This window comes from Zonotrichia leucophrys, chromosome 17 (genome assembly GCF_028769735.1).
Source record: "Zonotrichia leucophrys gambelii isolate GWCS_2022_RI chromosome 17, RI_Zleu_2.0, whole genome shotgun sequence".
NCBI lineage: Eukaryota > Metazoa > Chordata > Aves > Passeriformes > Passerellidae > Zonotrichia > Zonotrichia leucophrys.
Window position 1 is genome coordinate 10022197 of NC_088186.1, and position 13994 is coordinate 10036190.

The following is a 13994-nucleotide window of genomic DNA, read 5'->3' on the forward strand; positions in this document are numbered from 1 at the left end:
TGAGACCCACCCTTATGGAGGAGATGACAAAAGAGGTTTTTTCCCCCATTATCAGCCCAGTTTCCTTCTTCTCATGTGGGCATTTACATCCCTGATCTTCTCTTTGGCACAGGTACTGGGAAAATCAAAATCCAAGGCTCTGCCCCACAGAGGTTTCTGAAGGGCCTTTGAGGATTCTTTACTAGAAAGCTCACCAAGTGTAACAATAAGGGCTAAGCAGTTTCTGTGAAAGTCTGGAGCTTCTGCAGATATTCTTGGGGATGTGGCTGCAATGGGATTTTCAGCTTAGCTGGCAAGACCAAATAAAAATCAAAGCTTTCCTGCTTCTCTGGCAAGTGCATCTGATCAAACCTCCCAAGTGTGAAATTTACAGAGGCAGAAAATGTGGGAGAGCCACTGGTAGCACAGATCCTGAATTTATTCCCCCAGGAGATCCTGGTGACAACTTGATTCCTGATTCCAGGAGCTGCACACTGAGAGCACTGCAGGCACATTCCATGGAATCAGCCCTGGATTCAGCATCACCAGTTTGTGCCACCCCTGGACCTGCACTTTGCTTCTACACCAGCCATTTATTCATGGCAGCAGCACAAAAAAGGACAAATTCCACTGCCCTGGAGTTTCATGGGAAGGATTTAATCCAACACTCAATTCTCCACCCCAAGCTCCTTCCATTGCTGTGCTCTTTGCCTCATGACAACCACTGAGCCCTTTCTGCTTCACCCTCTCATTAATTACTGAGAAAAACAAAGAGTGTTCCACAGGGCAGCAGAGAGGAAAAGAGGAAATGCATGTGACAGGAAAAGAAGAATGAAATTTTGGAGAATAACAGAGTTCTTGTCAAATTTCACCTAGTCTGTAAGCTAAGAGAAAAAATTAACAAACTAAGATAAAAATAATTCCTCTGAGATTCCAGGCAAAGGAGAAAGCTGAACATTGTGGAACTACGAACACAGAATTTACATTAAAATGGCAAAAAGAACTACATCCTATTTTATTAACAAGTTTTTCTTTCTCACAGAATTCAAAGCAAAATCGAACCAGTAGAAGAAACCTGATGCTTTTCAAAGCCCTTCTCCAATGTCACTTTTAAATATGGGCCCAGAAGTGCCATAAAGCCTGGGCTTCAGGACAAATTGTGAAGATGAAATGCTGGAATATCACAGAGCTTGTAAAATGGAGAGAACAGATAATAGACGTTAAAGGAGAAAAAGAAAGATTTGGAAAGGACCCAAAAATAATGATGAGGTGATAGATTGATGGGTCTTGATGTCTGACTGGTAAGGGGTTAATGGGAGCAGAAAGGTAATCTGGAATTAACAGGAGGTAATTCAGTTCTTGAGAGAGAAGAGAAATCTCAGGAGAATTCAGTAAATGAGAGAGAATCCAGTCCTGAGTAGCAAAAAAACAAGGGAAAAAAAAAAAAAAGAGGAATAGGTGGAATCAGCCAGGCTGGCTGAGACAACAAAATGAAATTTGAAGCCAAAAACAAGCAGGAAAACAACAGCAGGAAAAGACAGAGAGAAAAAGTGGCTGTTTAGGAGAAATAGCCTGGAACCACATGGAATGGCACAAGTGGGAAGCATCTCTCAGAAATTAGGCCAAAGAATTGACAAGCACCTCAGAGCCTGGGAAAAACACAGCTCATCAAGCAGCACCTGCTGAGCACAGCAGGTTCAGCTCCACAGCCTCTGCCTGGGGTGGGAAAACCAAAACCCCACAGGGAGGATGCTGGGACAGAGCTGGGCAGGAACACAAACAACAACAGCTGTTTGGAAAGGAGGAGCTTGTGCAGAGATGGACATCACAGGGGCCAACAAACACAACAAACCCCCAGAAGTGCTCTGTGTAACTCAGGACTCATGGAACATTCCAGAAGCTGGAAAAGGAAATTGTGCATTAGACACAAATGATGTCTGTGAACTAATTCTAACTCTAAATGACAAGATCACAGAATAAATCAAGGGCATTAATCATTATTATTGGCAACAAGGCTAACCACAGCCATCATACTGCATTTTTAATTACCTGTATTCCCCTTTAAGCATTAAATCCCAAATCAGGTGCTACTTCCAAGGTCCAGGAAGGAACCTGTCTTGTAGGGGAATTATTCTTTAACCTGTTCTATTAGTGAGCATTAAAACCCCACAGTTACACCCACAACAATCACTCATAACACACTCAACTCCCTGGCTCTGTCTGGGAACAGAACTGGGGAGGTTTTCCAGCAAAAAGGAGTAATTAATCCAAGACAAAGGGCTTGGCCAAAGCAGCAATTAACCAAGCAAAGTGCAGGCTCTGGGCAGATTTTTTCATTTGAATTATGAAGTATATGAAACTTGGGCCATAATTCCCACCCTACTGGGTTAAGTGCTCTTGAACAAAGATTTTTCTCTAAGCCATTTAATATTGTCATGTTCCCTGAATTGCTCCTTGCTGGAGTTAAACCACCTGAGAGAGGGACCACAGCTCACCCACACACCTGAATCCACCCCACAGAAACATGGTTTGCTGTGGGATGCACCTGCAGCAGCACAAACATCCAACACTGGGATTAAATCCATGGCATCATTAGAGTTGGAAAAGACTTCCAAGGCCATCAGGTCCAAGCTTTACCTGAATACCTCCAGGCCCACTAAACCTTATCACAAAGTGCCACATCTTGGGTGTTCACATATTTTTTAGAGCACCTTCAGGGACAGTGATTCCACACTGCCAGAGCAGCCTCTTGAGATGTCCAACCACTCTTCCAGTGAAGAAATTATTTCAAAAATCCAACTTGAACCTCCCTTGGCCATTCCCTCTCCTTGTGTCCCTGTCCCTGGGAGCAGAGCCTGACCCCCCTGGCTGTGCCCTCCTGTCAGGAGCTGTGCAGAGCCACAGGGGCCCCCTGAGCCTCCTTTGCTCCAGGCTGAGCCCCTTCCCAGCTCCCTCAGCCTCTCCTGATGTTCCAGACCCTCCATGTCCTTCTTGCACTGAGTGGCCCAAAATTAACCCCAGGATTTGATGAGTGGCCCCTCATCACACCCAGCACAGGGGGACAGTCACTCCCCTGCTCCTTTAATAAAAATTGTCAAAAATACTTAAAAAAACCCAGATCCACGTATGTTTGAATGGCAGAACTCACTCATAGAAATGGGATTTGGAGATGGAGAGGAAGCTGCAGTCTCTGTTGGCCTTGATGGTGAAGATGAGGGGCTCCCCAGTGAGCACAGCCAGCTGCCCCACCAGCTCCCCAGGGTGGGTGATGAAGAGGCAGGTGTCCTCCTCAGAGTCAATCTTCCTCTGGTACACATGGAGCATCCCAGACACCACAAAGCAGACATTGACATCCTGGAGCAAATGGGACGGAAAAATAAAACAAAATAAAAAAGAGCTCAATTAAAATCCCCCCCCCAGATTTTAAAAGCAATTATCCCAGTGACAGAGCTATCATGACCAATCTGTTTCCCAGAAAGCTCCCCTATAGCTTTTGAACAATTAGGTGGTAAAATAAGATACAATAGTGAATTATTAAAAGCAGGGTATGAATATTTAAAACTAAGCAGGCACAATATTGAAAAATGCATTTCTCTTTGGGTAGTTGTGAAAAATGAAGGCTGCATCTTGAGATATCAAGGAATAACAACAGAACTGGGAGAGGAGGAGATAATGGGGAATCACAGCTGCAGGATGAGGGGCATGGCAGGGCAGCAGGGCAGAGCCCAGCAGTGCAACTGCAGCTGCCCATCATCTGCTTTGCTTAACTCCTCTATTTACACAGGATTATTATAAATGAAGCTTGTTATATCCTAAACACACTTTGTTCAACAAATAATGCTGGATTGGTTTTCTATGAGGGCTTTACTGCCACTGAGTGGTATCATAAAACCCAAAGTGCAGGGCTGAGAGAAGCTTGCCAGTCCCCAGAGCTCCTGAGGAAGATGAAGGATGACCCCACACCTTCCCAGGAGGTCCATCAGAGCTGACAACATCCAGAGCCCCACCCTGGCTGTGCTGCAGCCCAGTCCTTGAGCAGGAAGGCCCAGAGCTGGGGGGCTTCACCTCCAGAAGGGGTGGCTTGGGAGGGGACAGGTGGGAATGTTTTATTTCCATTAATTTGTATAAACACCTCGTGGAGGGGCACAGGCTGAGCAGACTCACCTGATCTCCCTGCCTGGACAGCACAGTGCCAGCAGTGACCTGGTGCAGTGTCACTTTGCCATTCAGCAGGGCAGGATTCTGGAAAAGAAAGAGGTGGAGATACAATTTACTGCTCTGTGCACAGGTAAAGGTGCCAGAATGTGAGGAACCACCCAAATAAAGTAAGAACAACAGTTAAGACTACATTACAAGTACTTGGATCTCTTTAAAATATGGAACATATTTTTATAATTCTCTACCCACCCAATATTTCTTCCAGAAGAGAAAAAAAGGTGTGATTTAATTGATTCATTTGAATTGATCACATTTGGATACTTAAGGATTTTCTATCCATCAATTCCCCTCCCCAGACTCATAAAGGGTCTTTAATGAAGAGATCTGTATCAGCTGGCATGAAAACCATCAAACATCAAGTTACTTGCAAAGGAAGGTGAAACTAGAGGAGATGCTCTGTATCAGGGAGCACCAGGACAGGACAATGCAGCACTGGCTGTGTCCCAGGCCAGCCCTGGGCACACAGCTCAGAGCACATTCTCACACACACTGTCCAACAAAGCTTCCCCAAGCTCATCAGCTCCTGTGCTCAGGCACACAACAGTGGGAATTTCACTCCCAACTGAAAAGCACGTGGGAGGAAAGATCTTCCCAAAAGCCATCCTGAGTTTGGACCCCAATCCCTTGCAATGCCAAGGAGATGAGCTGGCTGAGCCTAAAATTTCCTTTGATCCAAACATTGCTTTTATCACCACAACCCTGAGTGCATAACAGACACCCAAACAGGCACAGAGAGACTTTTCTTTCCATCTCAAACAACTGCCCACACAATTTGGGGTCCTGTGTGCAGTCAGATCAAACCCTAATGCTTCAGGCCACCTTTGCTTTGGCATAACTTTCATTCAAACCAGCAAATCACAGAGTCTCTGACTGGTTTGGTTTCAAAGGGACCTTAAAGCTCATCCAGTCCAGCCAGGGACACCTCCCACTGTCCCAGGCTGCTCCCAGCCCTGCCCAGCCTGGCCTTGGGCACTGCCAGGGATCCAGGGGCAGCCCCAGCTGCTCTGGGCACCCTGTGCCAGGGTCTCACCATGCTTCAAATAAAGAATTTCTTCCTAATATTCAATGTCAGCCTGCCCTCCTTCAGCTTAAAGCCATTCCTCCTCGTCCTGTCACTCCATGCCCACAGTCCCTGTCCAGCCTTCTTACAAACCTTCAGAAATTCAGCATTTTATCAGCCCCTGAAGGGGCTGGGGCACAAAGCAAGGCTCAGTTATGAGTGCACAGGTCAGGCTGAAGCAGTCCTGGCTCTCACAGCCTCCCTGGGTGCTTGGCTGTGCCTCAGAGGCAGAAGCACTAAAGCTGCACTCACAGGAGAACCAATTGAGCACAAGAGCAGAGCACAATGTGACCCCAGCCATCAAGTCCATTCCAGCAGGAAAGCAGCTCAGCAGAGATGTAAACACTCCACCAGTGTAATTGTTCTGCCAGGCTGGAATTGTTCTATTTTGGGGTGAAAAGAAATAGTGCAAGTGAAATAATCACAATTATTCTTTACACCTACTGCTGATAAAAAGAACATATTTTCATCAAAAATAGTTTTATTGAAGCCAATCTGTTTCATGGGAACATATCCAATGCAGAGAACCTGACAAGCACCTGTCAAAATATTTCAGTTCAGCAACAGCAACTCAACTAATTTCTATAATGTTTTTTCTATATTTAGACATTTATGGTTGTATAGTATTATCTATTCTCAAAGCCCAAGTTGTAACTCAAAGTGCCTCTCAGCAGGGGAATTCAGGCTCCCCCATGAGCTCTGCTGATCAAGAGCATTTTCAGGCTGCATCAGCTCAAAAAATAAAAAATTGCTGCCAAGATTTTCTTCATGTCTAAGACTACTTAAGTACTGGGATAGATTGTACTCAGGGCTGTGAGAGCCTCAGCACTGGAGATCTTTGAGAGCAGCTCAGCCAAAAACCTGCCAGAAATGACTTGGCAGTGTCTGATTGTGCCTCAGGCACGGCAGGGGCTGAGTGACCTCAGGCAGAGCTTGGACTCCTCCTTTGCTGGGCAATCTCTGCCCCATGAAGCAAGAAAAGAAATAACAAATGAAATCCATCCTGTCTCTCTCACATGGGTGAGACCAGCAAACCCAAATTCAGCACTGCACAGCTACAGGGTTTAGGGTAAAAACCTGCACTGAGCCACCCAGGGAGGGAAAATAACAAAATAATGACCCCAAAAAGCTTCATTTCCCAGCAAGTTTCTTTGTAGGACTGTGATACATGATTGCAGCAGGAAACTCAACAAAGTTGGTTACAATAGCAAATTTAAAGCAACAAAGGTTATTTCTGGGTAACAAATTAGCAGGGGTTTATGGTAGGAAGTGAAAACACAAACCAGTGATAAACAAGTTAAATACAGCAATAATTAACTGGGACAAATAATATTTTTGTCAAAGGAAATTCCCTTGTAACTCACTAAGAAGAGATGCCCTGCAACACTGCTTAACCCTCCCCATCATAGATAAAGCTGAAAACACACAAAAACTGTGGGAGATTGAAAACCATTCATGACAGAGATCCAAGGAATTCAAGTTACTTAAAACAAAAGAAAAAAAAAGAAAATTTTAATTCTGAAGTCAGATACCTAAAGGCTATTTGAAATAATGCCTCTCTTTCTAGAGACATTTATCCTCTCTCTCTGTCACATAAAAAAACCTCAACTAAACAATCAAAAAAACCCCAAAGCTACCATCTGTCATCAAAACATCTCAATTTTATTCACTCTGATTGGCTGCTCTGAAAAATGACAATTTAAAATGCTTCCATCTTAAGAGAAGACCTTACAAGAATTCATTTTCTTTAAAGCAGAGCAGCTTTGAACACAAATATTTTGTACACAGTGAGATTATTCTTGCATTGCCTGTAGAAGAATCAACTTTTGTATTACTACATGGGAAAAAAATTGAGATTTCAATTTTTGACATTTGGCCACATCCCAACAGAATTTCATTTGCTTGTGAAAAACTAAGGTGCTTGAAAATCCTACTTTATTTCACCAGTATTTAGATCTTTATGTTATAAATTCTGCCTATTAGGAGCTGCATTTTAAGGACACTGTTGAAATCAACGTTATCTCTGAACTGCTACTTGGTAATTACTGAGAAATTTATTCTAGACTAAAAGAAAAGTGCTGTAATCAGGAGCTTCAGTAATCTTGGCATTTTTGCTTATGATCTGATAGTTGGATCAAGAACAGAACAGATGAAGTCTTACTCCTTCTGCTACAATAATTTATTCTAAAATAATCTGCAGCCTTTCATGAGGATATAAATGCCTGAAAAACCCTGAAAATGAACATAATGAGGCAGGTAAGGCTCCTGCAGCCTGAGAGACCTCAGATCAGTGAGATGGGGAACAGGCACCTCCAGCCTCACAACTGGGAGCTGCAAGACCCTGACAGGGATTTTGAAGCTGCATGGGGAATAATTTTGGAATTCAGGAAGGAATGCTAAAATCCAGAAGTAAAATCTTTTAAATTCTAGCTGGTGCTGTTTGCTGACAGCTCTGAAGGCAGGAGGAGGTGCAGCAGCTGTGCCCAGCCCCTGGCAGCAGCAGCAGATTGGAATTATTGCAGAACAGGCTGGAACAAACCAGGGCTGTCTGAGACAGATGCTGAGCTTTCCCAAACTGTCTGATCATCCACATGAACAGACACACCTCTGTAATGAAATGCAGCTGGAATGATGAAAACAATTTTCAATCCTCCTTACACCACCAAGTGTCTGGGCCTCTAGCTTGTCACAGTGACCCCAAGAAGAGCTGGAAAGTCTCTTTTTAGCCTGGCACTTAAAGAAGCAGTCAGAGCTCTTCATTTCTCACTCTCACTGTTGTTTACTGTTCCTTATCTATAAAATTCTTTCTCCTGTCCTGCCCAGATCCATCCAGCAGGACAGTCCAGGCACTCTGCCTGCCCTCAGGGCAGTGTTATCTTTTTATACTAAAAACTACATGTACAATATTTACAATTACTTCCCAATACCCATCACCTATGTTGGACAGTGAGCTTCTACTCTAAACCAATCTGAAAGTGCCAACATCACAGCAGAAGATGGAGGCCAAGAAGAAGAAGCAGAAAGGCTGGACACACCCAGTTCCCTCCATCTTGCCCCCTGAATCCCCATTTTAAAAACCCCAAAATCTTTTTCACCTTGTGATAAATTCACTATCATTCTGCCCTATTTGTCATGGCTTGCAGATCTTCATCTAAGGTTGGTAATTTGCTCCACAGGTCATAACCAAAACCACACAGGGGCATTTTGGGCTCTGTGCCAGGGTCTCTGAGCCCCCTGGCAGGGTCTGGGCTGCTCAGGACAGACAGAGGGATGTGCTGGCTCCTGACAACCAAGGGGCTGAGCTCAGCAGGGACCAGGCACTGCCCCTGCCATGGGCACAGGACCCAGCTGGGAGGTGCTGCCAGTGCCCCCAGGAAAGCACAGGGACAATTCCAAACCCAAACACCTCCCTGGGATGCAGCCACCAGGATTCATGGGTTCAGCCATCACCTGGACCTTTAGATAAGTTCCCACACTCATGAGGGGGCAGGAATTGCACATGGGCTGCTTGCAGGGCTAACTGCACACAGAGAGAGGAGATTCATTCTCTGCATTGCAGCCTGGTCTCTTGAAATGGCAGAATAATTCAAATTTATTTCAACCACTCTAATGACCTAAACAGGCTGTTGAGTAAAACATCCAGCCCATCTCCAGCACACTGAGGAGACAAATCCACTTTTCAGTTCCTGGCAGAACGAAATGAAAAGCAAAGCAAAGGCAGTTCCCCTTGCAATAACTCACATCAAGTTTCATCAGGGCTGAGAGGTCTCTCTTTGCTGTTTCCACGATGGCATCAATGTGTTTGCTGTTACAGGAGTCCTGCACAGCACTGTAATGGAAAACTGCTGAAGGAGTTTCTGTCACTGTCACTGTCTTCTTCAATATCGACTGCAAAGAGAAGGAACACATCAAGGATCAGGTTAAACATCAAAATTGGCACCTACCAAAATTGGCCTTTATCCTCTGCATTCTCTACCCACCACAACTGGTGGTCTGAAAGAAAAGAAATCTAGGTTTCCAAAAAAGAAAAGCTTCCTAACTTCATTATCCCTGCATTTTTCTGCACAGCCTGACACTTGAATCAAACAAAGTTACTCATCACAGCTTGTGGAAGGGAAGGAATGAGAGACTTCACAAACTGGGCTGCTGCCAGCTTGATGGAATTAAAACTTTACCAACCCTCTACACAAAGATGGAGGAAAAGATAAAATGCCTGTCAAGGTCACAGTGAGCAACACTTTCATTCCACATTTTAAGGTGCAGGTTTATAAATCAAGAGGGGTTTTGTGCTCTTGACTTCCAGGTCAGTATTTGTAAAAAGCAGACCACAAAAATAAAAACAGATTCATAAAAAATGACTGGAAACCTACAGCTGATACAAGTTTTTAATCCCTTGCTGTAAAGGACCTCTCACTAATAGAGCATGGTCTGACAAATCCAAATAATCCATTTCATGAGTCAGGAGAAGAAAATACATAAAACACTGCAGCAGTGATTTCCCATTGCTCACCAAGGGAATCTCCACAGAATTTTAAGCTGTGCAATAAAATGACTTGATGGTCACTAGCATCTACTGAAACACCCATCAGTTAAAAAACAATGACACAAAACCATTCAAGGCCAGGTTGGGTGGTGCAGAGAAGGTGTCCCTGGCCATGGTAGGAGGACTGGACCAGCTGGGCTTCAGAGGTGCCTTCCAACCCAAACCATTCTGTAAATCCAAATATCCCAACTCACAGAGAGCCACAAGGGCAGTGTTTTACAGGCAGGAAGAAAACCCTTAGATGACTGCAGGCAGAATGAGGTGAGGGAGGGCAGGAAGGGCAGGAAGTATCACCAGCTGGGGGTTATGTTCAAATCACCAGCAGGACAGGACTGCTGGGGAACGTGCCTTGAGCTGTTTGATTTTCCAGCACCACTCTCATTACATGGTTATGACAATGGGAAGATGCCAGCAGCTCACATCCCAGGCAACAGACCAAGAACTCAATGTTACAACTTGTTGTAGTGTGTTTTTATGTTTTATAATGGTTTTGTCTTTGGATCTCCTTATTTTCCCCAAATTGTGTCCCCTCCCTCTACCTGTGTAATCCCTTTCCTTTGCTGAGATCACCCCCAAACCCCCACCCTGGCTCTCTGTCAATCATTGAGCATCCCATCCCCTCCATTTAGAACTTTCAATCCAGGACATGGAGTGATCAGCCAGAGGCCAGGAGTCAACCCTCCAAATGTTTTCCTTACCTTCTCCTAAATGTCCATTCCCCCGTATCCATCCCTTAATTTTTGTTATTGGTTAGTAAAATCTTATCTACTTTAGGTTTCCACCTCCCTTTAAATGTAACCTTGGCACCTCTCCCAGGACTCTCAGCAGGAGCCCCCTGAGGTTGTAGAGGCTCCCTGGAACTCCTGAAATAAACCTTGGATTAACCCCTGCTAAGAGTCCATCCCTTCATCTTCCACCCTTGTTCCAGCATCTCCTCTGCTGCAGGTGATCAGCCTGGCAGCCCTCTGTCCCTCTGTACCCCTGGGGATCAGCCTGGCTGCCCTCTGTAACCCCAGTGTAGCCATGATATTTTCTGAAAAATCCTTTTCTTAGGATTTTTCCTCCTGAGAAGCTGAAAGGCCTCAGGAACAAAATGCAAACAATGGTTATCTGCTGCCGTGGAATGCAACAGGTGCATCTGGGATTGGTCTCATAGAGTTGTTTCTAATTAATGGCCAGTCACAGCTGGCTTGGACTCTCTGTCCAAGACACAAGCTTTTGTTATCATTCTTGCTTTTCTATTCTTAGCCAGCCTTCTGATGAAACCTTTTCTTCTATTCCTTTAGTACAGTTTTAATATAATATATATAATAAAATAATAAATTAAGCCTTCTGAAACATGGAGTCAGATCCTCATCTCTTCCCTCATCCTAAGGTCCCTGTGAACTCTGTCACATCCCCAGGGATCAGCCTGGCTGCCTTCTGTCCTTCAGTACCCCTGGGATCAGCCTGGCTGCCTTTGGTACCCCCAGGGATGGGGATCAGCCTGGCTGCCTTTGGTGCCCCCAGGGATCAGCCTGGCTCCCTTGGTACCCCCAGATCAGCCTGCCTGCCTTTGGTACCCCCAGGGATCAGCCTGGCTGCCTTTGGTACCCCAGGATGGGATCAGCCTGGCTGCCTTTGGTGCCCTCAGATGGGATCAGCCTGGCTGCCTTTGGTACCCCATGGGATCAGCCTGGCTGCCTTTGGTGCCCCCAGGGATCAGCCTGGCCACCTTTGGTACCCCAGGGATGGGGATCAGCCTGGCTGCCTTTGGTGCCCTCAGGGATCAGCCTGGCTGCCTTTGGTGCCCTCAGGGATGGGGATCAGCCTGGCTGCCTTTGGTGCCCTCAGGGATGGGGATCAGCCTGGCTGCCTTTGGTGCCCCCAGGGATCAGCCTGGCTGCCTTTGGTGCCCTCAGGGATGGGGATCAGCCTGGCTGCCTTTGGTACCCCAGGGATCAGCCTGGCTGCCTTTGGTGCCCCCAGGGATCAGCCTGGCTGCCTTTGGTGCCCTCAGGGATCAGCCTGGCTGCCTTTGGTACCCCAGGGATGGGGATCAGCCTGGCTGCCTTTGGTACCCCAGGGATGGGGATCAGCCTGGCTGCCTTTGGTACCCCAGGGATCAGCCTGGCTGCCTTTGGTACCCCAGGGATCAGCCTGGCTGCCTTTGGTACCCCAGGGATGGGGATCAGCCTGGCTGCCTTTGGTACCCCAGGGATGGGGATCAGCCTGGCTGCCTTTGGTGCCCCAGGGCACAGGAGAGTGCCCCGTCCCCACTGTTCACCACGTGAGGGCAGGCCCGGGTTCCCTCAGCGGCACTCAGAGGAACCAGAACACCAACTCACTTTAGAAGTTTTTTGACCAATCCCACAAAGCAGATGCTGCCCCAGCAATCAGGCTGGGCCCTGGGAGGGGCAGACCCACCTTGGCCACGCCGGGGCTGCCGGCGGCGTCCTCGGGGGCCAGCTGCACCCGGGCCCGCTCGTAGGCCATGTCCATGTCGGACTTGGCACCGCTGGAATTGTCTGCAACACAAAGCAACACAGAAATGCTGCTGTGAGCACCTCCTGCACGGCAGCTCCTCACAAACAGCAGCTAGCACACCAAGGGAGCAAGCTGGCACCTCCATGCTCCTGGTATTTCCCAGCTCCTTCTGACCTGGAATTGGAAATCTTCCCATGGAACTCAGGTGTGCAACACATGCCACAACTCCCACACCCACTTTGTACATTTAATAATACTTTGTATTATTTGGAGGTTTGGTGTGGGGCTTTTTGTCTCCTGAGAACACTGGAGAGAGGGAACTCCTGAAAACTTCAAACTTTGAGGTGTTTTTTATGCCTTTCTGCAAAACTGCCTGAGGTGCTGCTGCTGATGGTTCATTTCAGCTGCTGCATCTTATTTTCCATACTCTTACAAATCCTTGAAATCCTTCATAGGGTAAACCTTAAGTTTCAGGGGCCAATTTCTTCATTTGTGAGAGCAGCTCACCCTCTGAGCTCATCTGTTGCCCATCTAGATGTTGATGGGTTTGTACAAAAGGTGGGATCTGCTGAAAAAATCTTATTTATTTTAAAAACCTTTCTGGAAAAATTAAACATATTTTCTACTCAGTTCCACATCCTTGGAAGTCACAGTGCCAGGATGTAGCTGTCCTTCCTTTATCAATCCAGGTCACCTTTTATGCCCTAAAACCAGGCCCTGCTCAAGGGGAGGGACACAGGAAGAATATAAGACAGCTATTAAAACAACAGCAACAATAACCACAACAACAACAATAATAACAGCAGCAGTAAATGCACCAAATAATAATAACAATAACAACAATAATAATAATAACACCAAATCCACTAAATTTTTCTCACTGTTTTCAGGAAATTATTCTTAGTAATATCTTCTTCACCAAACTAAAGAATTTTTTTGCACCCAATAAATTGCCATTTCATAGGGAGAAAATTATGATCAGCAACTTCTAAAAGTCTCTCCTCACAAAGCATTTTGCCCCTAAAAATTTCAAATCTTTTCTACAACTTGTGCAAATTGTGGTGCTGAAAGTTACATAAGAAATTCCCTTACAGTTCTCACTTATTTAATTAATGAATTTGAAGTCAATGCTACTTTCATTCCTTACTTCCCAATTTTAATACATCTTAATTACATTAGGTCCTTGGCTGTCCCATGCACCTTCCAGGAACTTCTCTGAGTTAATCAATAATGAAAACATAACTGGGAAACTCCTCCTATTTGAAAACCTTGAACAGGATTCCCACTGCCTGAAGATTTACAGATGAGTTTAAGAATCATGCAGAAATTGCAGTTTCCTTTAACAAATAAATCTATAATCATTTCTATATATATAATCATTTCTATAATCATTTCTATAATTCTTATTTTTATACCTAATATATCTCCAAAGTAGACTGTTCAGAAAAGTTTACATTTTCTTCCTTACACCTTTTACCTTCAGTCACTAGATTGTTCTTACACTTTTGCTTTTTTAAGTACAAATTGCTGCTCAGGAATAAGCTGGGCCCTTTGGAAAAGCATTTGTCTCTCCTGAGTGGTAAATTCAGTCATCTAAAAAATTAAAAATTTTAATTCTGAATTCTTTCCCCACCTGTCCCTCCCAAGAGACAAACACTTGATTTTGCCCAGGATTGCCCCAAGCTTTGGGAAGTTGGCTTTTGGAACCAGAATTTACCATTGTGAGCT

At 45.3% G+C, this 13994-nt stretch overlaps 1 protein-coding gene across 2 annotated transcripts in view; it reads right to left on the reverse strand.

The window, feature by feature from the left end:
• PNPLA7 (patatin like phospholipase domain containing 7) overlaps nucleotides 1–13994 on the reverse strand; it is a 137214-nt gene that overhangs the window by 98789 nt on the left and 24431 nt on the right. For both annotated transcript variants that reach the window (XM_064728109.1, XM_064728107.1), the window contains exons 14-17: nucleotides 12207–12307; nucleotides 8999–9145; nucleotides 4144–4221; nucleotides 3128–3333 (exon numbers count right to left, since the gene is read on the reverse strand). In XM_064728109.1, the coding sequence (XP_064584179.1) occupies nucleotides 3128–3333; nucleotides 4144–4221; nucleotides 8999–9145; nucleotides 12207–12307 (532 nt within the window). The remainder of the gene's footprint in view (nucleotides 1–3127; nucleotides 3334–4143; nucleotides 4222–8998; nucleotides 9146–12206; nucleotides 12308–13994) is intronic.